We start from the raw sequence: 22,577 nt of genomic DNA on the forward strand, positions 1-22,577 counted from the left end.
GGGCAACATCAAGGGAAAGGTCTCATCTTGTATGACCTGTTGTTAAGAAATTATACATCAGTCTCAGATGGACATTGTGAGGTATTTTTTTTATCCTCAAGCCAGCTGAATTATTGCAATATTGTTGAGATCCAAGCATTTATTATTATATTGGTACTAAACTGCAAATATTCTCCTCTTCCCCATCCCTGCCATGTTGCAAAAAGGACTCTGCAGTTCTTTTTCTAAATAATGGATAGCAAGTCAATAAAGAAATGTTTGGGCAGTTTTGCTGTACTGCAGTCAGTTGATGATCGTTCTTAGAAGCAATATTTCATGGGAATTCTGATTAGATCAGCTAATTCTTTTCTCTACTGAGTAAATATATTATAAAAGAAAACAAAAAAAATGTGCTGCTATAAGCTTTATTACAAGAAATGGGCCATGTTAGTGAGGTTTCATCTTCTGTAATAGTGCTTGAGCCATCTGGAATATGGCAATGCTTAAATGTCTCTCCCTAGCAACAGATTTGATCTTTTCCTCGCACTGGCCTAGATGGCCCAGGCTGGCCCAATCACAGATCTTGGAAGCTCTACAGCAGGGGTAGTCAACCTATGGTCAACCTAGCAAATGCTGGCAGGGGCTCATGGGAATTGTAGTCCATGGACATCTGGAGGATCACAGGTTGACTACCCCTGCTCTACAGCATTGATCCCCACCCTGCGGGCGCCGGGCCGCGGCTCCCTCTCCCCGCCACCCCCCCGCAGTAAAAAACTTCCCAGGTCGCAAGCTTGCGGCCCGGGAAGCTTCTTACTGCGGGAGGGCGGGGAGAGGGAATCAGGGTCGGGCCGCGCATTTGCGATGCGCGGGCGTGGTCCGCGCGGGCGCGGCCCGATGCCCTGCCGGTCCCCAGCCTCAGAAAGGTTGGGGACCACTGCTCTATAGCATCCTTTCTCTACTGTTTTACCATTGAGAAATCCCTGGAACATTCTTCAGGCTTTGAGAAACTGGCATGATCATTTGGTGGGGAAGCAGAGCCCTATACATACTCACCTGGAGCCCCTCCCCTTGTTAGCTCCTCTAGGCTCATCATTGGCCATTTTGGGAGGGGTGGGTCAACATGGCCATGTATGGTCTTATTTATTTATTTATTTATTTATTTTGATTTTTGTACAGCCCATTCTTTGCAGCTCTGGGAGGTTTACATTGAATCATTATCTAACTTTACATGGAACATATGAACAACTTTCAAAACATTATAACAGTTCAATACCCCAGTATTTCCAACAATCATCTTAATAATCTATAGGAATATTAGTAGTATAAATAACAATATTGGGAGGTCAGTTATTGCAGTCATGGAAGGGGGGTCTGAGGAGAGGGGGGCGGGACCAGCAGATGTTCCGGGTCGGTCGGCCTCAAGCAAATGCCCGGTGGGGGAGCTCCCTTCTGCAGGCCCTGCGGAACTGTGGAAGGTTGGGCAGGGCTCTGATCTCCTCAGGGATTATCAAGGATATCACCTGATAAATGTTTAACACATTTAAAAATATCTTAAACATTAATTAACTCCCACCCATTCGGAAAACCCCACCAGGACCATCAAGAAACCATGCTCTACGGGGTTGGTCTTGGTTAGTACTGGGATGGGAGATGACCAAGGAAGTCCAGGATTGCTATGCAGAGGTAAGCAATGTTCGTCTCTTGCCTTCTGGGGTTACCATCAACTGGTTGTACCTTGAGCACGCCTTCCACCACCACCTTCTCCCTAATCTTTCCTTGAGCATAATGTCTGCATGATATTATTACTCCAATTGTCCTCTGAGGGAGTTTAGTTGGTATGCCCCCTTTTTATCTCCACAACAACTGTGTGGGGCAGAGGGAGGCTTAGAAACAAAACGAAGAACATTACTGGCTTGATTCAGATGAGTGCGAGGGACATAAACTGACCTCAGCACCAGAGCAAACTTGTCCAAAAACAGACTGAAACTAATTTAGGAAGCAAATGTAAATGGCTGAGGAGAGGCTAAAACATGAAAACACAAGCTGTCAAGTCTGCAGTTCAAAATGAGTCTCCACGTTAGTCTATCTAGAACATTTTGCTTTTCCTGTGGAATAGATAAAAGGGCGGCAAACAAAATGCACAAAAAGCTTACTGAAATCAAGTGGCAATAACGGGGGGGGGGGAGACACAGGATGGGACAGAACAGGCAGATTTATGGCATGTTTTTTTGGGGGGGGGTGAGTTTTCAAGTGATGCTTTCATCAATTACATCAACTTTTCCTGGAAAGTGACATGTTTTGCTTAGAGTATTATTTCCGGGCGTAAAGGTAATATTTCACCCATGAGGAGAAAGAACCAGTATGGCATGGTGCTCTACTTCAGTGCAGATAAAGCAGGGGTAGTCAAACTGCAGCCCTCCAGATGTCCATGGATTACAATTCCCATGAGCCCCTGCCAGCATTCGCTGGCAGGGGCTCATGGGAATTGTAGTCCATGGACATCTGGAGGGCCGCAGTTTGACTACCCCTGAGATAAAGTCATGAGTTCTTCAAAGACTGTGGTTTCTGTGACATGCAAATGGTTGAGGAAAAGACCTCCAAATCCGTAACAGAATGTTAGAAAATGGGATTTGGACCCAGTAAGTTTTCTTAGGGGCAGCAGGACCACCTCTGTCCATCCTTCTACTCATAGAAATAACATAAAGATGAATATAGATCATGGAAAGTTTTGTGATCTCCGAGGTATCAAATTATACATTGGAAATTGCAAAAGTTTTTTTCTGGCTCAGATCAGAGAACAACTTGCTAAAACTCTGTTTACGTGCTAAGACCATGAGGGGAGCAGGCTGAGAGAGCAGAACAGGAGGGAGTCTGCAGGAGGGTCTCCATCTGAGGCGGCCACATGAGGCCAAGAAAGGCTTGTGTGAGCCAGCCTGGGGCAATGTTATTTACAATTTTCTCTCTTGTTTATTTGTAAGACATACATGTCAAATGAGCCTCTTGTGGTGTAGAGTGGTAAGGCAGCAGACATGCAGTCTGAAAGCTCTGCCCATGAGGCTGGGAGCTCAATCCCAGCAGCTGGCTCAAGGTTGACTCAGCCTTCCATCCTTCCTAGGTCGGTAAAATGAGTACCTAGCTTGCTGGAGGGTAAATGGTAATGACTGGGGAAGGCATTTGCAAACCACCCCGTATTGAGTCTGCCATGAAAACGCTAGAGGGCCTTACCCCAAGGGTCAGACATGACCCGGTGCTTGCACAGGGGATACCTTTACCTTTACCTGTCAAATAAAGGTCTGCAAGATAAGCCACCAAAAGGCCATTCATAGTACATTCCTAAATAAGCATAATTCTAAATCTGATAGGCCACATCCACCCAGAGACCAATGGGACTTGCATCCAAATAAACATGCATGAAAACTGCGAGACATACTGAAAAGATCCAGCAGCTTTGAAATTCCCATTTAAGTCAGAGTGTAACACAAACATGACTTAGTTTCACTTCCATTCCAGCAGCGAGTCCTCTTGAAAACATGCAAGCTCCACAGAAGTTCTGCCACTCTCTGATTAACTAGGCTCAACGCTTACCAGATTTTCCATATCCGTTCGAGCCAACATGTATGTTCGGACGTTGGTATTCTGATGCAGCAGGGTGTATAAGAGGAGGGTGGCTTGATCCGAGTTCTGCTGCTCACACAAGGAGGTGTACAAGCTGTTGAAATTAATCTGGAAGGCGTGAGGATTCGGTGACGGAAGAGCTGTGCTATCTGGAAGAGGGAAAAGGAAATCCTCAAGCCCAGGCGTTTACAAATCTCGTCTAGCCGAATCGATGTTTTCCATCCCATTAGTCCCATTGAATGAAGTGTATTTTCAAGGTTAAGATTATTTAAACTGCTCATTTTATCTGCTGCTTACTGGTTTAGAAGGTAGAATATCTGGTTTGATGATCCAAAGCTGTTGGCATTTCCTAACATAACCGCAAGTTTTATACGGAGAAGGGCTGTGCAGATTCATTCTTGAGGTCTCAGGACAGACGGTAAGGCTGGAAATGGCTGATGCTTTGGAGAATTGCTGCCAGTTTAAATAGTTGTTACATGCAACGCAGGCCAGGCGGAGAACCTGAGTGCGAACCCCTCTCACATGTAACATCTAGTCTGGCTCTGCCTCAAGGTAGAGCTACACACTGGCCTGGCAAGCATGTTCACGTATGAGTGGTAACACAAAAGAAAAGGAGAGCATGTGTGCAGATCTGTTGCCCCCCCCCCCCAAAGGAAAGTACTCCACCACACGATAGTTCAGTAGTGGTGGCCAGTGGTTTCTGCCCCATGCCCCAGTGGGGTTAGGTGGGGGGCTGGTTTTGCTGACATGCTTGACTTTGGAATTTGTATTTGTAAACTGTATGTGATTTTAGTGGGGTTTTTAAGGGGATTATTGTATTTTTGACTTTTTATCTTGTAACCCGCCACGAGCCGGCCCAGTCGGGAGTGGCAGGAAATAAATTTATAACAGCAACAACAACAATTTAACGGGGGGGGGGGAGTTTAGCTCAGCACCCCTCATAACCTAGGGCTGATTTATTCATGTAGCATGTGCTACGGTCCCTGTGCAGTGCCTTCCCACCCAACATGGATCAGGCTTGTAGTCTCTCTCCTATCCTCTTTTCCCTCAACCTTTTATGGCGCAAGGGTGTTAGGATTGCAGCATCAAAAGACCGGGGCAGAAAGGAAGGTGGCTGCATAGCACAGGCGTAGCCCTAAGGAAGTGGAGTGAGGAGACCTGGTAGGAATGAAGAGTGCACCTGTTTTTTGCACTGCAGCAGGGAGAAGAAGCCCCCTCCATCTGAGCCTGGTCCCTTTCTCGCCCACTGCCACCACTACTGCTGCTTCCTCTGTGCCCTGAACTCATCTTGCCTTCACTGTCTCCACACTCCTGCCCAGGACAGTAAAGGAGGCAGCAGCAGGAGAGTTGGAGGTCCCCCCCCCACCCTTGCTCCTTCCAACACAGTCTTGGCAAGGGGCATTTTCAGATGCTTTGGGCTGATCCTGCGTTGAGCAGGGGGTTGGACTAGATGGCCTGTATAGCCCCTTCCAACTCTATGATTCTATGATTTTTAAAAAGTTAGCTTGGTTTATGGAGCTCTTGACACCCTTTCCACTGGGGGGGGGGCTCCTCCCCCAGTCTGGCTGCTTCGGCTGCAGTTTTGCTCTGCGACAGGCTTTTCAAACCCTTCAACTGCCTCTGTCCATACCCGCAGACTCTCTTGTGTTAATGCCTCCCATTCCATCGTCTCCCCATCAGCTGAGCTTATTTCTGGTTTTAGAGCTCAAATGAAAGGAGAGGAAACCATTAAAAAGACTGGCTGTGAGGAAGAAGAACTGGGAGGAGTGTGAATTTCTCTGGTGTGTTTTTATCCCACCCTGGAGGCAAAGGATGGCTTTTGAAAAAAAGAAAAAAAGCTACATACCTTGTGTGTTCTTAAAGGACATAATGGCTTGTCTGTAAGGGTTTGGTGTGTCAGGGGCATCAGTCAGATTTGCCAATATGAGCAGCAACAGAAGGCTCTGATTAGCTAGAGGAGAAGACTCTTCCTGTGGAGGGATCCGCTTGCTCCCCGCCGCTCCTAGCGTGAACACTGTCCACAGGCCAGCTGGATGGTGGGAGAAGAAGATTCTGCTTTAGGTCTCTTCCGTAGTCAAGTCAATATTTATTTCAGCCCACAAGCCGCACAGAAGCAGAGTAAACATTGTGGATTAATGAAATCGTATCTCGACCGATATTGCTTACCCTAGTACATCACAAAATGGAAACAGATAAGAAGTTATCAAAGAAAATTATATACAGGACTTTTCCTCAGCCCACACTTTTACCGCAGAGTTCCCTGTACAGTGATTCTTAGGTGAATATCAAGCTTCAGTTCTTGAGTAGTCTTCAGTGGTACATGGTCAGATCCAGCAAGGCAATGGTTACAGGTTTTGTTGAAATTCTATTTCATTGCTTATTGAATCTCCAAGGACCAAGTCCAATGAAGAAAGGCTGAGGGACTTATTTATTTAATTTATTTATTTAAATTTATATACCGCCCTCCCCGGAGGCTCAGGGTGGGAATGTTCAGCCTGAAGGAGGCCAAGAGAGGACATGATTGGTCTCTTTAAGTATTTGAGAGGCTGTTACTTGGAGGAGGTCTGGGAGTGGTTCCTGTTGGCAGCAGAGAATAGGACCTGCAGTCATGGGTTTAAACTACATGTAGAACGGTACCAGCTAGATATCGGGAGGGGGGGATTTCACCTTCAGAATAGTTCAGCAATGGAATGGGCTGCCTAAGGAGGTGGTGAGCTCATTCTCACTGGTGGTCTTCAAGCAGTGGCTGGACAGATCCTTATCCTGGATGCTTCAGGCTGATCCTGCCTTGATCAGGAACTAGATGGCCTCCATTGCCCCTTCTATGAGTAGTTCAGCAGTGGAATGGGCTGCCTAAGGAGGTGGTGAGCTCTCCCTCACTGGCGGTCTTCAAGCAGCGGCTGGACAGACACTCATCCTGGATGCTTCAAGTTGATCCTGCCTTGAGCAGGGGTTTGAACTAGATGGCCTGTATGGCCCCTCCCAACTCTATGATTCTATGGAGTGATTCAGTCGACTCCCAGTGAGCACAGCAGACTACAAACAACATAAACATACTTCCACACTTGTGGGACAGCACACAAAAACAAGAATGGAAGGAAAATGCTGATGGGGAATAATGTTGAAAGTGCATCAAAGAAACACCTGCAGAGACCTCACTGATCCAACATCCAAGAACAGGAAAGCCCATTGAAAAAAGAGAGAAGGGAAGCTGTACAACCCTCCATTTTCAGAGTGCCACCGATATCCATGCATCAGTTCCAACTGGAGCCTCAGTTCTGCAGCTGCAATGGGGAATGCATGGATAAACTATTGAGCACGGATACAGGGGATGGTGTCTGAATTATAGCACCAATGCCAGCCCATCCCTCCTGTGCATGTGCATGAGGAGCACTGGAATGCAGACCCTTTCGACACACATTACAAGCATGGGGATCTGGTGGCAAACTGCTCTTCCTCTTTCAAGAGGTAACCCTCTCTTTGGGTCTACTGATCCTCAGAGAAGTTTCATTCTCCATTCCTGAGCAAAAACTGTGAATTATATATATGACGAAAACATACTTAATCCCTAAGCGCCGGGAGTCATTTACATCCATCCACTCAACAATCCAAGCCACAGTCCTGTGAGGTAGGTCATTAGCATTATTCCCACAAGGCAGATGTGGAAGCCATGGGACCAACCGCCTGACTAGGGCCACCCAGCGAGTTCACCGCCGAGCTGATTTATGAACCAGGGACATCCTAGCTTATGCTGTTAGCCACTTGCACCATGGTAATTCATCAAAATGGAAGTCAACTCTGTACCTTCTGCATACCATGAATGACAATGAAGGAAAGGATCCTTCCTGCTTTAGGATGGTTAGGGCTGATCCTGCGTTGAGCAGGGGGTTGGACTAGATGGCCTGTATGGCCCCTTCCAACTCTATGATTCTATGATTCTATGATTCTATGATTCTATGAAAGGGGGTGGAGAAAGACATTTGTCCAAGAACGTGTTCTATCAATGCAATAAACCAGTTCCATGACCCAATTGGGAACGTCTTTTCCATGGACATATCATGGGATGGATGAGCAAAGTGGTACACTAATGTATCACAGAACATATCTAAATGGAGAATGTATTTGTTTTGGCTTCTTGCATGCTAAAAGATTTCATGGTCCCTTCCCCCTCCCCTGCTGCAATCTATAGAATAAGAAAGCGGCCTACAGATTATCCATTTATTATAAGTGGTATTATCAATTTATTTGAAAACACATAGCCTGTTGACACAAGAATCATAGAATCATAGAGTTGGAAGGGGCCATACAGGCCATCTAGTCCAACCCCCTGCTCAACGCAGGATCAGCCCAAAGCATCCTAAAGCATCCAAGAAAAGTGTGCATCCAACCTTTGCTTGAAGACTGCCAGTGAGGGGGAGCTCACCACCTCCTTAGGCAGCCTATTCCACTGCTGAACTACTCTGACTGTGAAAAAATGTTTCCTGATATCTAGCCTATATCGTTGTATTTGAAGTTTAAACCCATTACTGCGTGTCCTCTCCTCTGCAGCCAATGGGAACAGCATCCTGCCCTCCTCCAAGCGACAACCTTTCAAATACTTAAAGAGGGCTATCATGTCCCCTCTCAACCTCCTTTTCCAAGCATAGTTGCAGGTAAGGAACTGGACTGGTCTCCTGTAGAAGAACAAGACTTGGTGTGCATTTGGATAGTCCCAATGCAAAAATACATCTGAAAAAATACCTTGGAAAACGAGTCCCAAAAAAAGCCCTGAAATATTCTGGATTAACCTTCTGGATTAAAGTATCAGAAGCCAACCTTTGCAAGCTGTTTCCCCAATTTTACTTGTGTTTCTGTGCCTCCAGGGCTTGGTATCAGCTTGTTGTACTGTTTTAGGTACGATTCTGTCTATGCTGATAAAGGGGGCTCTGACTCTTGAGAGTATATACCAGCCTTTTAAAACCCTTTGACCGTGATTAATTCCTAAAATATTCTTCCCAACTGAAATAATCCCTTTGGGGCTGTGGAATAACCCTGGGGTTCCATATAACCCTTGTTGGGAATGCCTGGCTTATGCCGTAGATATCTTGTTGGTCTTTAAGGGGCTACAGGACAGCTAGTCCAGCATCTTGACCAGGGGTAGTCAAACTGCGGCCCTCCAGATGTCCATGGACTACAATCTCCAGGAGCCTCCTGCCAGCATTCGCTGGCAGGGGCTCATGGGAATTGTAGTCCACAGATATCTGGAGGGCCGCAGTTTGACTACCCCTGATCTTGACTTACACAGTGGCCAACCAGTTCCTGTGGAGGGCCAACACCAGAGACCAAGAGACCAAGGCCTTAGCTTGATGTTGCCTCCTGGCTCTGGGATTCAGAAGTTGAGTGCCAGCTTGGTGTAGTGTCCTTGTCAGATATAATAAATGTTTAAGATGCATGCTGTGCCTTCTCAGGCATGCATAATTCTACAAAACTGAACAACAAAATGCCTGCAGCCTCTGACTTTACTCAAGCAGTATCTCCCCCCCTGGGATTAGGCTCTGAGACAGACCAGGAGTTGCATGCACCCCATTCCCCTGGCTCCCATGGCTGAGGGAGAAATGAACAACCACCCTGAAAGATTCTGTATGAATCTGAAGACAAGTGCTCACTAACTCTGCAAGATTAAACCTGCTAGAAAGAACCTGGTGTGGTAACTTTGACAATTCTCACATAGGCGTGATCTAAGACAAATGCTTCTCTGTGTGAAAATGAGGTAATTCACCAGTCTAGTGCCTAAGCTTGCACTGTATGCGGCATGATTATTTTCAGAATGAATGTTTCATTCTAAATTGTATTTTGAAAAAAAAGAACCCAACACAGTTGGAGTAAAAACGGAAGAAATCTACCAGATCTTCTCTCTGGAACACTCTATTGCCTTTTGACATTTTTTCCAGCAAAAAAAGGAATCCGTCAGTCTTTCAAAAATAATTTTACACTCGTATTCCAAGATAAAAATTCTAGGACTGCATCTCATGAAGCTCTATTGTACATCTTCTCACAAACAGTTTCGAACAGGGATTCCCAAAAGCATTCCAGGAAGCTCTGGCGTTAGGCAAGAGCTTCCCTGAAGTTGTGGCCTTTGCCAGAAGTTTGGATGGCCACCGACAACCGTAAAGGTCACTGGAACCCACTTCCCCTGCGGCTCTACAGCAGGGGTCCCCAACCTGAGGCCCGTGGGCCACAGGCGCCCTTTGACCTCTTTCTGTGCGGCCCTTGAATTGGACATCAATGCCTTGGCAAAAAGAAAGGTAAAAGGTAAAGGTATCCCCTATGCAAGCACTGAGTCATGTCTGACCCTTGGGGTGACGCCCTCCAGCGTTTTCATGGCAGACTCAATACGGGGTGGTTTGCCAGTGCCTTCCCCAGTCATTACCGTTTACCCCCCAGCAAGCTGGGTACTCATTTTACCGACCTCGGAAGGATGGAAGGCTGAGTCGACCTTGAGCCGGCTGCTGGGATTGAACTCCCAGCCTCATGGGCAAAGCTTTCAGACGGCTGCCTTACCACTCTGCGCCACAAGAGGCTCAATAGCAAAAAGAAAACAGCCACGAAAATCACACTGGCTAGGTATAGCTAAATAAAAGAATTCCACATTATTTTATTTAATAAAATATTGTTCCAAAATGGATTGCATTACAGTGAACATTTCTTCATTTACCTTTGAATGTTTACTTTTGATCTAAATAAGTAGGTTAATAATTGTGTTACATTTTGGTTTAAGACGTGGCCCTCTTTAGGCGCTGGGCACTTGAATGCGGCCCCCATGTGGCAAATGGCTGGGGACCCCCTGAACTACAGGCCCTGCCTCTTTCTCCACAATGGAAATAGTAAAGGATGGATTGATAGATTGATTGGCTGGCTCCCACATCTTGCATCTGTGTCCACTTCTCTAAAGGGGCTGGACACCACTTCTAGGTTCCTCAAAGCCTGAAAAATATTTCAGGAGTTCCTCCATGATCAAAAGTTTGAAAAAGTCTGGTTTTGAATAATAAAACATCCTGTTTGCAGTAGATATGCAGGAGGGTGAGTCTGGTGTGAACTTCTAGAAGTCAGACAATTTCTTTGTAAAATTACCATCTTTTTGTTCGATCTTCAGATGAATTAGGCAGTAACTCCATTCATTCATTCATTCATTCATTCATTCATTCATTCATTCATTCATTCATTCATTCAGACTTGCATACTGCCGCTGCCAAGGACTCACAGTAGTTTACAATAAAAGAATAAATCAACCCAACCCATAACCCCCCCAATACATTAAAAGATGGCTATTCATTGGAGTTAACTCTCCATCTCCCCCCCTGTCCAGCAGCAGTCAGGAGCTCTTTTGTTAGGAGTGAGGGTCCTGATCTCACTAATTCTAGGGGATCCCTTGATAGTAACTCCGGGACCTCAGCCCAGCATCAACCATATGCCTGGAGGAAGAGCTCCATCTTGCAGGACCTGCGGAAAGCTGACAACTCTGCCAGGGCCCTTAGCTCTTCCAAGAGTTCATTCTACTAGGCTAGGGCCAGGGCCGAAAAAGCCCTGGTTGAGGCCAGGGGAATGTCCCGGGGGCCTGGGACCACCAGCAGATTCATACCGACAGATTAGAGTGCCCTGCAGAGGGCATAGGCAGACAAGCAGTCCTGCAGATCAAGATGGGCAGCCATGTAAGCCTGTCTGAAGCAGAAGAAAAGAGCCGGAGCCTAGGAACATCTTAAAGACTAGCAATATTTGTGGTAGGGGAAGAGCTTTTGTGAGTCTGGGACTGCTGAGCTTGTTCACTGCCCTTCACTGTTCCTAGTCCACAGGGTCCAACTCTGGCTGAGGAGTCCATTAATTTTTATAACCCGACATGGCGCACCAAGAGTCAGCCAGCAGGCCTTTATCACAAGGAACATTTATTAGCTCTTGGTATGAAAATATATGGACTAGGGAAAACACCACAGTAAAGGCTGCTGGAACGACACATGCACACAAAGCTGCCTTTTACGGAGTCAGAACCCTGCTCCATCGAGGTATTATCTGTACGGACTGGCAGCAGCTCTCCCGAAATCTCAGACAGAGGCCTTTCACATCACCTCCTACCCGGTCTTTTTAACTGAAGATGCCGGGCATGAAGGACATAAGAGGAGCCAAGTTGGATCAGGCCAATGACCCGTCCAGTCCAATGTTCCGTGGCCAAAAACCACATGCCATCAGGAGGTCCACCGGAGGGGCCAGAACTCCAGAAACCCCCTGAGTGCTGCCCCCTGCCCCCAAGCATGCGAAGCGTCACTGCCCCAGATAGAGTGTTCCATCTATGATGGACGTCTATTTTAATGTCTTAATGCAAAACTTTATGATTGTTTTTGCATTTGTTGCCTGCCGTCCTGTGGCGATGAGTGAAGAGCGGGTACCCTCCGTTTACAAATGACAGCGAGAGTGGTGGACTAGTCAGAGTGCTCGTTTGGGATCTGGAAGACCCAGGTTTAGATCCCCACGCTGCCACAGAAGGTGGGTGTATTTGGGCCAGTCACATGACCTCAGCCTAACCTACTTCACAGGGCTGTCTGCAAGGATAAAATGGAGGAGAGGGGACTGATATAATCCACCCTGGGTCCCCACCTGGGGAGAAAGGTGCACCAAAACTGAATCATAGAATCATAGAGTTGGAAGGGACCTCCTGGGTCACTATGCAGGACACTCACAACCCATACAGCTCATCCACTGTAACTTGCCACCCCTTGAACCTTCACAGAATAAATAAAGAAATAAGATGACGACAGCTGGTTGGCTACAGTTTAACAATTTTTAAAAAAATTGATGATGATGTTAGACATTCAGTAGAGTCTGACTCTTGTCAATCTATGGCTCATTTAGTCCAACCCTCTGCTCCATGCAGGATCACCGTAAGGCAGGGGTAGTCAAACTGCGGCTCTCCAGATGTCCATGGACTACAATTCCCAGGAGCCCCCTGCCAGCGCCATGGACTACAATTCCCAGGAGCCCCTGCCAGCATTTGCTGGCAGGGGGCTCCTAGGAATTGTAGTCCATGGACATCTGGAGGGCCGCAGTTTGACTACCCCTGCCGTAAGGCATCCAGAATATGTCCAGCAGCTGCTTAAAGACTGCCAGTGAGGGGAAGCTCACCACCTCTTTAGGCAACCCATTATCCTTGTTGCTCTCCTCTGAACCCTCTCACTTTTGTCCATGTCCTTTCTGAAGTGAGCAAACTAAGGAGGAGATGGCCCAGGGTGCCAGACAGGGAGCTGTGGCGAGAGGAAGTCCTGCAGCTTTGATTGATTGCTCTTTCAGGTGATGACTATTTTCACCAAATTCACAGGCTCTGAAAACTAATTTCCCAGGTGCATATGCTGCTAATTTTTCTATTGCATTTGAAGACCTCTGGTGCTCAGGCTTGTGGGCTCTGTAGGCATGGCACCTGACATGATTCCTAGATATGTCAGGAACAAACCAGCTCACCCTGTAGGTCATGTTCCAGGTCCTGCAATTACAAGGCTCGATGGAATGTGAATTACTTTTTTCTCAAATGCTTCGGCATAAGGAGCTCCAGCACCAAAACACACTTCAGCATTAGATAGCGCAGATTCAAAGACGGACAAGCGATGCCACGCTGCGCTTGAGAGAGTGACTAGTTTGTTCACGGCATTTTGCAGGCTGTGTTGCAACATTACGAACGCAGGCTAATCCACTGAAGGGTAGTCGGCTAAAATGATTAATCAGTGCCAGTTTGCAAGACAGAAGGGTGTCTGAAAACTAATTATGAAAAGATCGTCCTGAGGTGACGTGAAGTCTGGCCAAATAAAGTTAGCTTTTTGAATAGTTGTACGGCTTAGCCCCGAGGTATTAGCACATGAAATGTTTCTGGGCAAAGCAGGCAGATTTTAAATGCATCTGCACAAGACTCGAGCAGCAGCTGAAAGTATCTGTAAAGCTTTGTTTTGGGTTTACCGAGTTAATCCCAAGACTGAGGCAGTGGTGTCTAGCAAACAGTTTTAGTGGAAAGGAAGGGAAGAATCTGCCACTGCTGGGGTCAGCTTTTTCTGGAAACTTCCTCCGTTGAGACTACAGACTGTTTTGGCATCGCTATTTCCATGAGAAAATACCTCCAACCTTTGAGTCTGGCCGCTTGCCCATTTTATATTTGGTAGTTCAGTTGCAGCAGGCTGTCACAGTGCCAGGAGAGCAGGCATATGGGGGCTTCTCAGCATTCAGGTGAGCCCCAGAGATCTCCTGGAATTCCAACTCATCCCCAGGCCACAAAGATCAGTTCCCCTGGAGAAAATGGCTGCTTTGAAAGTCGGCTCTATAGAATTATACCCCACCGAGGTCCCTCTTCTCACCAAACCCCACCATCCAGGGTTGCCGGTAGGCTTGGGCACCAGGGGCCTGATCTGGACTGATTGGGTTTCGGTGCCCATTAAAGTCAATGGCGCCATGGGAATTCCAGGCAAAGTTGGGAATTCCAGGCAAAGTTGGGAAAATGAAAGTATGTATTGAGAACATCCAGAGTGAAAGGAAAACCATGAGTCTGGGCTGATTTATGGCTACCCCATGGGACACCCTTTCTCAACTTTTTTTTACCGCTGGGAAACCCCTAAAATATTCTTCAGGCTTCAAGAAACCCAAGAAGTTGCGTGATGGTGCAGAATACGGTAGCTGTGTACACACTCTCCCAGCACCCTGCTTCTTCCCACTCCCTCCAGTCAAATAATTGGCCATGTGGAGGGGGAGGTCAATATGACCACATATGGTCATATCAACCAATAAATGTTTAACAATTAAAAAAAATAAAAATTAATTAAGAATTCAGGAAGCCCTTCTAGCGTCGTCAAGAAACCCCAGGGTTTCACGGAACCCTGGTTGAGAAAGCCTACCATAGGGTGTTCAAAGCAAGAGACAAACAGAGGTGGTTTGCCGTTGCCTGCCTTTGAAGCAAATCTAGACTTCCTTGGTGGTCTCTCATCCAAGTACTAACCACCACTGACTCTGCTTAGCTTCAGAGATCTGATGAGGTCAGGCTAGCTGGGGCCATCCAGGTCAGGGCAGTCTCGGGATTACTCCCTCTGAACACAAAAGCTCCATTCATTTCCACTATGCTCTCCTTGGAAAAAACAACCAAGCAAGAGGCCAAGGAATTACAATTGTGACTAAGTAGACAATGGCTTGGGTCCAGACTAGAGTTTCAGGAACAGGATTTAGCTGGGGGAGGGGGGGGGCGGGAAGTGGCAAAGTCATGCTGTGTGAGTGGACACCCTTACTCTTGAGGAAAAATGAAGATCCAAGACATTCCTTCTGTATCACTCGCACATTCTTTCGGAAAGCAGTATTCCGAGATAACCAAGTAGGTGTGGCACTGATGCATGGTCAAAAACCCCATTATGGCAGAATAGAATCACTTTCTAATTTGCCATGTTGCTGAAGAAAGCATCCAATGAATGCTCAGGAGGAAGTTTATATGAAGGATAAGCAACTTATTTCACAGCAAACAGGTAGGATAAGGTCATGACTTAGACAATCACTTTTCATAAAATGCAAGGCCCTTGAGTTCCCCAGGCCTTTGTTTCTATATTCAGACTGATCCTATGGAAAATGTGCCTGCCTGTCTGGATACCCAAGAGGTAACTAGAAGGGGGAACACATACTGTGCTGAGAAAAACCTGATTTCCAACCAAAGTTCAGCTGTGGCTTGACCACCACAGTCGAGCACAGACAGGTAGGTTTAGTGGCAGCCCTTTCACTCTCTTTTTTTCCCTTCTGTGCCTCAGTTCCTCATTTGTGAAATGGAAACAGTCACAATCAACCAAAAGTGAAGCATTACTTAATACTGTATGTAAAAAATAGACAGCCAAGGACTTTTGTTTGGGAGGATGAACCTGTTCATCAGTCCAAACCCAAATCTAGGAACAGAAGGCACAAATCCCCCCCCCCCCGAGCGAAACATTTTGAAGTCACAACTTTGTCATGGGAGAGTGAGAAAGCGTTCAGCTCAGATTGTCCCCTTTTCAAAAGGGGTGTGTGTGTGTGTATTGGGGAGTTTCATCTCTTTTTAATATAAAAAGCACCCGGTTTCTTGATAAAAACAATTTGCCTTCCCCTCAGAATATTTTTGCATCTTTTTGTAGCTTCTCCCCAATGTGCACAATATAAATAACATTGGTACAATTGTCAGCCTTGCTTAGCTTCGTGCAAAACGGCGGACAAGCCGGTCTCGCTGCCAAGCTGTTCTGCTCTGACGTCCTCCGTCTGACAAGCCGCGTCGTGGGGCAGGGCAGGGAGCTGACAGGGTGAGTTAAGATAGCGAGGTCTTGTGACCGACCCCTGTACGCTGCTGGCACCAGCGAGGCTAGACCAAGGCTCCAGCCTCCCCAGCCTTGGCATGGCTGTTTCCTGACTGACTGGACATATTTGCAAGCCGGCCAATTCCGTTCCCTGTTTTTTCTCCCTCGCCTTGGCTCGGCCGGTCCCTTTTAGCCCCCTTTAATCCCATCGGCTGAATACGGGTTGTTTGTCCAGTCACTTTTAACACACGATTTCAAAGCTCTATGAATTTTCTTTTAATGCCCATATCCTATAATATTTAACAGCATCTTTGCTATCAGGATGACACTTGACCCAATTGCTTCGTTTTAAAACGGCTTGCCTCAGAGTTTAAAACAGTCTCTTCTGAGATAATTTTACCAACATCCTTGAAAAGGTGTGTGTGTGTGTGTTAGCAGTCAGCCTGCCATGTAGAGCAGGGGTAGTCAACCTGTTGTACTCCAGATGTCCATGGACTACAATTCCTATGAGCCCTGCCAGAGTTTGCTGTCAGGGGCTCATGGGAATTGTAGTCCATGAACATATGGAGGACCACAGGTTGACTAGCCCTGATGTAGAGGATGGAGCAGAGTAGTTCTCTCTTGCCCCGGAGGGACGGACCAGCACCAATGGGATGAAATTAATGCAAAAGAAATCCCGGCTAAACATCCATAAGAAGTTCTTGACAGTTGGAGCGGTTCCTCAGTGGAACAGGCTTCCTCGGGAGGTGGTGGGTTCTCCATCTTTGGAGATTTCGAAACAGAGGCTGGAGAGCCATCTGACGGAGAGGCTGATTCTGTGAAGGCTCAAGGAGGTGGCAGGTGATAGTGGATGAGCAACTGGGATGTGAGTGTCCTGCAAAGTGCAGGGGGTTGGACTAGATGACCCAGGAGATCCCTTCCAACTCTATGATTCTATCAGTGTGCTCTATGGTGTTGGTAAAATATTCTCTTCTAAGAATATTTTACCAACATCCTTGAGACTTTTTTTTAAAGCAGTCATCAGTTTGCTCTTTGGTGATAACTCTAATCAGGAGAATTGAGTTTGATCCCCTACTCCTCTTCTACATGAAGCGTACTGGGTACCCTCAGGCTAGTCACGGTGTTAGGGCCCAGATCCCTCCATGGGCAGGTGGAATCTGCTTGCAAACCACCCTTGGGACAACACCACCCGCATCTCCTTAGCAAAGCATCGCTTGCCCAGAAAGGTACCAAGTCATGTCAGATTCACCCAGGAAGCTGACCCAGCCATGTTTGTGTCCCTCTTCACAAAATCTGTATTCAAGTAAACCTTGTCTATCTTGAATCAGCTCTTTGGTCCATCGAGGTCAGTATTGCCTACTCAGACTGGCAGCTGCTTATCAGGGTCTCAGGTTGAGGACTTATGTCTCATCTACTGCCTGGTCCTTTTAACTGGAGATGCCGGTGGTTGAACCTGGGGCCTGTTTTGCAAGCAAAACAGAGGCTATTTCCCTGAGCAGCAACCCCTCCCTGTGCTTTGTCCTCTTCTCACCAAGAGGTATAGCAAGTCAGGAGAAAGAAATGGAGAGAAAGCGACATTTCCAAACCTAGAGAAGAGGGTCAGCTAGCAATGGAGAATGAGGAACAAAAATACCGGCATCTTATTATAGACAATTCACTCTTTTCCTGGGTGGCTTCTCTGGCGCTGCTGCTAGCTTTGCTCTCTTTTCTCTGTGCTTAGTTTGCTCGCCTTCCCGTTGCACTTCGGGTGAACACTTGAAGCTGCCTTATCCCAAATCACAGATCACTGGTCCAGTCTGTATTCAGACCAGCAGTGGTTCTCCAAGGTCTCAAGCTGGGGACCTTCTTATCACCTGTTACCTGATTAGTTTTAACTGGAGATGCTTGGGATTGAACCCGGGACTTTCCGTGTGCCAAGCAGAGGCTCTTCCACTAAACCATAGCCACCTCCCCCACTGAATAACAGAGTTCTCCAGCTCCACATATCACTTATCCAGATCAAAGCCTCAGGAGTTGTGCAATGGCTGAAACCTGATCAGTTTTTCTCACCTTACTCCTCTGCTCAACTCCGTCCTTATCTCTTCTGTAGATGCTCAACCACTGAGCCACAGCTCCTCCCCCAGGTGCTGGGAGGAGAGTGCAGGGGCTGCTGAGAAGGGTAGAGAGGAAGATGCTGGACTGGCCCAGTACTTCTACTCCTGACACAAGGCCCCCCAGCTCAAGGAGGCTCATTCGTGGCCCATTCTCCAGTCCTTCCGCACGCATCTGTCTGAATGTGCGAACCACCTGCCACCCCCAAGCCCTACTGGGCAAGGGCCTTGAGATGGGTGCGCTGTTGGGGACAATGTTCAGAAGAGCCATGGGTGCCATGCTGAAGAGCCACATGAAGCTCTCGAACCAATGGAGTACCCCTGCTCTAAAAGAACACATGAAGCTGCCTTATACTGACTCAGACTCTCAGTGCACAAAGGTCAATATGGTCTACAGCAGGGGAAGTCAACATGTGGTCCTCCAGATGTCCATGGACTACAATTCCCATGAGCCCCTGCCAGCAAATGCTGGCAGGGGCTCATGGGAATTGTAGTCCATGGACATCTGGAGGACCACACATTGACTACCCCTGGTCTACTCTACCCAGACTGCCAGTTGCTCTCCTAGCATCTCAAGATGCTCATGAGGTCTTTCACATCACCTGCTACTGCCTGAACCTTTTAAAATGGAGGTGCCGGGGATTGAACCTGGGACCTTCTGCATGCCAAGCACTGAGCATTCAGGGTACTTTAAGGACATTGCCATTACTGAAAAAGCAGTGTGCAAAACTAAACTGGAAGAGAGGCAGAATTGATATGGTACATTTATTCATAATCTGAATTGTGATTGCATGGATTGCTGGGGAGGGGAGGGTGTCGTTTGGACTACCCCCTCTATGTCTGAATGGGTCAAGGCCAATAAAGCTTCAGCTACTGGAAACTTTACGCTGGGAAAAGGTAGGGTGACACACCTAGACAAATGCTCAGAGGGAACCAACTGGATACTCAGTATTGTGGCAAAGGAGAAAGGAACTAGGATGCTAAGCAGATATTATTTGCACCCAGATCTGCAGGAGGCCTTGGTAGGTCTCCTTGTGTAGGGCTGCAAATCCATGCCTCAGCTGTGGGTTTCCAGGTGCATCTACCTCATGAACAAGAGCAGAAAAGCTTGAGGCTAGGGTAGGTTTATTGAGGGCAGCTGCAAGACCACGGTAACCATTTGTGTGCAGATGGAAAGGGGGGTCCAGTTGCAGCCGATGTATGGAGACCCTGTAGAGCAGTGGTCCCCAACCCTCGGTCCAGAGACCGGGACCGATCCGTGGTTCAGCCGGGCTGCAGCTCTTCCTTGTCCTCCTCCCCAACTGCTGCCTCGGGGGCTGCCCTGCCATTCTGCCGCCAGCTCACCCCCGCCGTGGCTGGGGCTCCCCCTTGGCATGGCACTGCGCAGCTGCAGTTGGGGACCCAGCAGCGCCCCCTAGTAGGCGGCAGGAAGTCAGGGGCGCCGGTGGGAAATCAAGTGGAGCAGGGGCTAAGGAGGTGGCGACGCCCCTCAGCAAAAGACTACCCCCCCCCCGGGCATCAGTAAAATTGTCAAGCGTTGACTTGTCCGCAGTGATAAAGGGGTTGGGGACCACTGGGGTTTTCAAGGTAACAGACTTCCAGAGATGGGTTGCCATTGCCTGCCTCTGTACAGTGACCTTGGACGTCCTTGGTGGCCTCCCGTCCAAGCACTAACCAGGGCTGACTCTGCTTAGCTTCCAAGATCAGGCTGGCCTGGGCTGCCCAGGTCAATGTAATCACCACTTAGGGGGTATAATGAACTGTACTAAATTCTGGGCTAGCAGATTGCTAAGCTTGTTTTTCTGATTTAAGAAGACCACACGTGTTTAAAATAATGGCTATAAGACTGAGACAAGAAAGGGAGAGAGGCGGTAAAATACAGCTTAAGATGGGCTGCGGCCAATGCATACCCCACTCTGGGAGGAGTTATGTCTAACACTAGCGGCAGTACTCACGCTACTGAGAAGCACTGCAAATTACTATTCAGAAACGGCTCTTTTCCACAGTTCACCTCCTAATGAGAATGAAGTGACAGCAAAAACATCAGCACTATTTTTACATGTCTAAGCACTAATTGCCCATTTCTGTTTGAAAGCTTCCATCTGTAATGGTTGGCAAATGCTTGCTCAAAAGCCTACTTAAATTTCAACTAAGTTTCAGACCCACTGATTTATAGTTCGAGATGTACTCATAGCTCCGGAGCTTTCCAAAGATCACACATTCCATAAACACGGCTCTTTGGTGTGTTTTTTTTGTTTTTTTTTTTGCTTTTGCTTTTCAGTTGTGCAAAAGTTTCTGGCAAATCAAGGGGGTTGCTGAAAACATGCCAAATGATTATGCAAACGATCAGAAATTAAAATGTAATGCTCGAAAAAAAATGGGTGTGAGCTAGGAAGGGCAAAGAATGCAACCAGATGGGAGGAACAGGACTCTGGAAACAAGACTTCACGTCAAACATGCATCCTGAAAACCTGGGGGCACGGTGCCTCTCGCTCGGCAATTGGTAAGCTGCATTTTTGTTTGAAAACAACGACAGGTTTTCTACTGAATGCAGCTAAAGAAATTCCACCACTGGCTGCCATGAGCAGTCCAAGAGAGTCTGGCAACGACACAGGAACGACCGCAATTCCAACACCAAATAGCAGTATAGAGCTTGGAATCCGAAACATGAAGCAAAATAAAGTGATCCCTCCAAGTACTTTTGAAGTGAGGGCAGGGGGGGGGGTACCCCAGGCAGAGAGACAAAGAGTGGAGAGCAGCTTTCTTAGGAATGTGGATAGAAGAGGACAGGCGAAGAAAAGAATCTACAACATAAGGTCTTTTTGTCAAGTCAATCAAGAAAGCATTGCCTTATTCTTTCCTCCATATTGATGTCTCTGAACTGCCTGCCGATATGGCCCACCACGTCTGACTCTCTGCCCTGCGGCACTTCTGTATGACTGCCTGTCAAAGCATCTGGAACTCAAGGCATGCGGAACAGATACCTTTGCCTGCTCCTGCAGCAGGGATCCCCACCTTTTTAAGCCTACGGGCATCACTGGAATTCTGACACAGCATGACGGGCACAACAAAAAAATGGTTACCGTAGGGGGTGGAGCCAGCCACAAAAGAGATGCAGCGGTATGCCTTCAGGCAGACAGTGTAGATCAGGATTTCTCAACAGGAGTTTTGTGAAATCTTGGGGTTTCTCAAAGGGTACAGAAGGGTTTTGCCAATTGTGTGGGAGTGAATTATTTTTAATGTATATTTTTGACGTGGAAACAGATCTACTGGCGTGTCCCCTGAAACGGATATGACTACGGATGTGATGTCTGTTGTCCTGCCCCAAGGAACGCGTCAGTTTATCGAGGCTCAGAGCTGAATTCCTGCTCGCTGTGCTGCTACCACCATTCTTGAATGTTTTTAATTAAAATATATATCGTATTTTATTTATTTATTTAATTTTTATAAGGCCCTCCCTTGTGGTTCAGGACGGTTCACGACATTGTCCGATATATATGTTCTGACCATATATGGTTAGGTCCATCCTGCCCCTCAAAGTGGCCTATGCTTGGCCTGGAGCGGGTGGAAAGGGAAGGGGCTTTGGTCATAAAAGTCCTTGCTGGTTGAGGCATGTTGCACATGGTAGCGACTGGAGTCCAGAGAGGTAAGGATTCTCATTTTAACTTAAATGTGCTAGGTGGAAAGGCAGGGGGCCATCGGACTTTTTGGATTTGTTGTTTTTTGCTGCGGCTGTGTAGATCCCATTGTTCTTGTTGTTAGGTGCGAAGTCGTGTCCAATCCATTGCGACCCCATGGACAATGATCCTCCAGGCCTTCCTGTCCTCTACCATTCCCCAGAGTCCATTTAAATCTGCACCGACTGCTTCCGTGACTCCATCCAGCCACTTCATTCTCTGTGCTGTTTCAGGTCTTGTGGTCTTAAATTTTATATTTTTATACAGTTCTTTTTATTCTATTTTACTGTTTATAAATTTGTATTTTATATTTGTAAAGGCCTATGGCTACATACAAATAAATGTATCACTATTCACCTCATTCTCTGTCGTCCCCTTCTTATTTTGCCCTCAATCGCTCCCAGCATTAGGCTCTTCTCCAGGGAGTCCTTCCTTCTCATGAGGTGGCCATTTTGGGGTTACTGAGTGCTTAACAAGAATGCTTGGAGAAAAGAAGTTTCTTTCAGCCATCACTAGCCAAAATGTTACAATCAACTGGACAGTGCTTCCAGAGAAGAGGATTTCATCCTGCCTAGGAGTGGTGAAACAGCGGGTTGAGAAATGAACATTTCCTGGAAATCTGATCAACTGAAAAGTTGTTACTGAGAGGGGTTCTTTAGGAATGTTAGGAAAAATGCGCTTTTTAATCCAAACTTTAAACTAGTTTGCTCAACATGTGATTCATCACTGCAGACTCGCCCACCCCACTGGGCCATCAGTAAGCGTTGACTTATGGGTCTCCCCAATGTTCTATTGTTCATTGTTGTTATTGTTATTATTGTTTTATTATAAACCGAGTTATATGTACTGCAACTGTTTGATGTAAACCATCCTGAGCCTTCGGGAGGGCTCCCGGGAGATTCACCTGGCCTCAA

General features: G+C 47.1%; 1 protein-coding gene across 4 annotated transcripts in view; it reads right to left on the reverse strand.

Moving 5' to 3' along the window:
• The window catches only part of DYM (dymeclin), a 231,024-nt gene that overhangs the window by 129,598 nt on the left and 78,849 nt on the right, over window positions 1-22,577 (reverse strand). For all 4 annotated transcript variants that reach the window (XM_077346761.1, XM_077346758.1, XM_077346762.1 and 1 more), the window contains 2 exons: window positions 5,441-5,623; window positions 3,565-3,743 (listed from right to left, as the gene is read on the reverse strand). In XM_077346761.1, the coding sequence (XP_077202876.1) occupies window positions 3,565-3,743; window positions 5,441-5,623 (362 nt within the window). The remainder of the gene's footprint in view (window positions 1-3,564; window positions 3,744-5,440; window positions 5,624-22,577) is intronic.

Source organism: Paroedura picta, chromosome 7, assembly GCF_049243985.1.
Source record: "Paroedura picta isolate Pp20150507F chromosome 7, Ppicta_v3.0, whole genome shotgun sequence".
Taxonomy (NCBI): Eukaryota; Metazoa; Chordata; class Lepidosauria; order Squamata; family Gekkonidae; genus Paroedura; species Paroedura picta.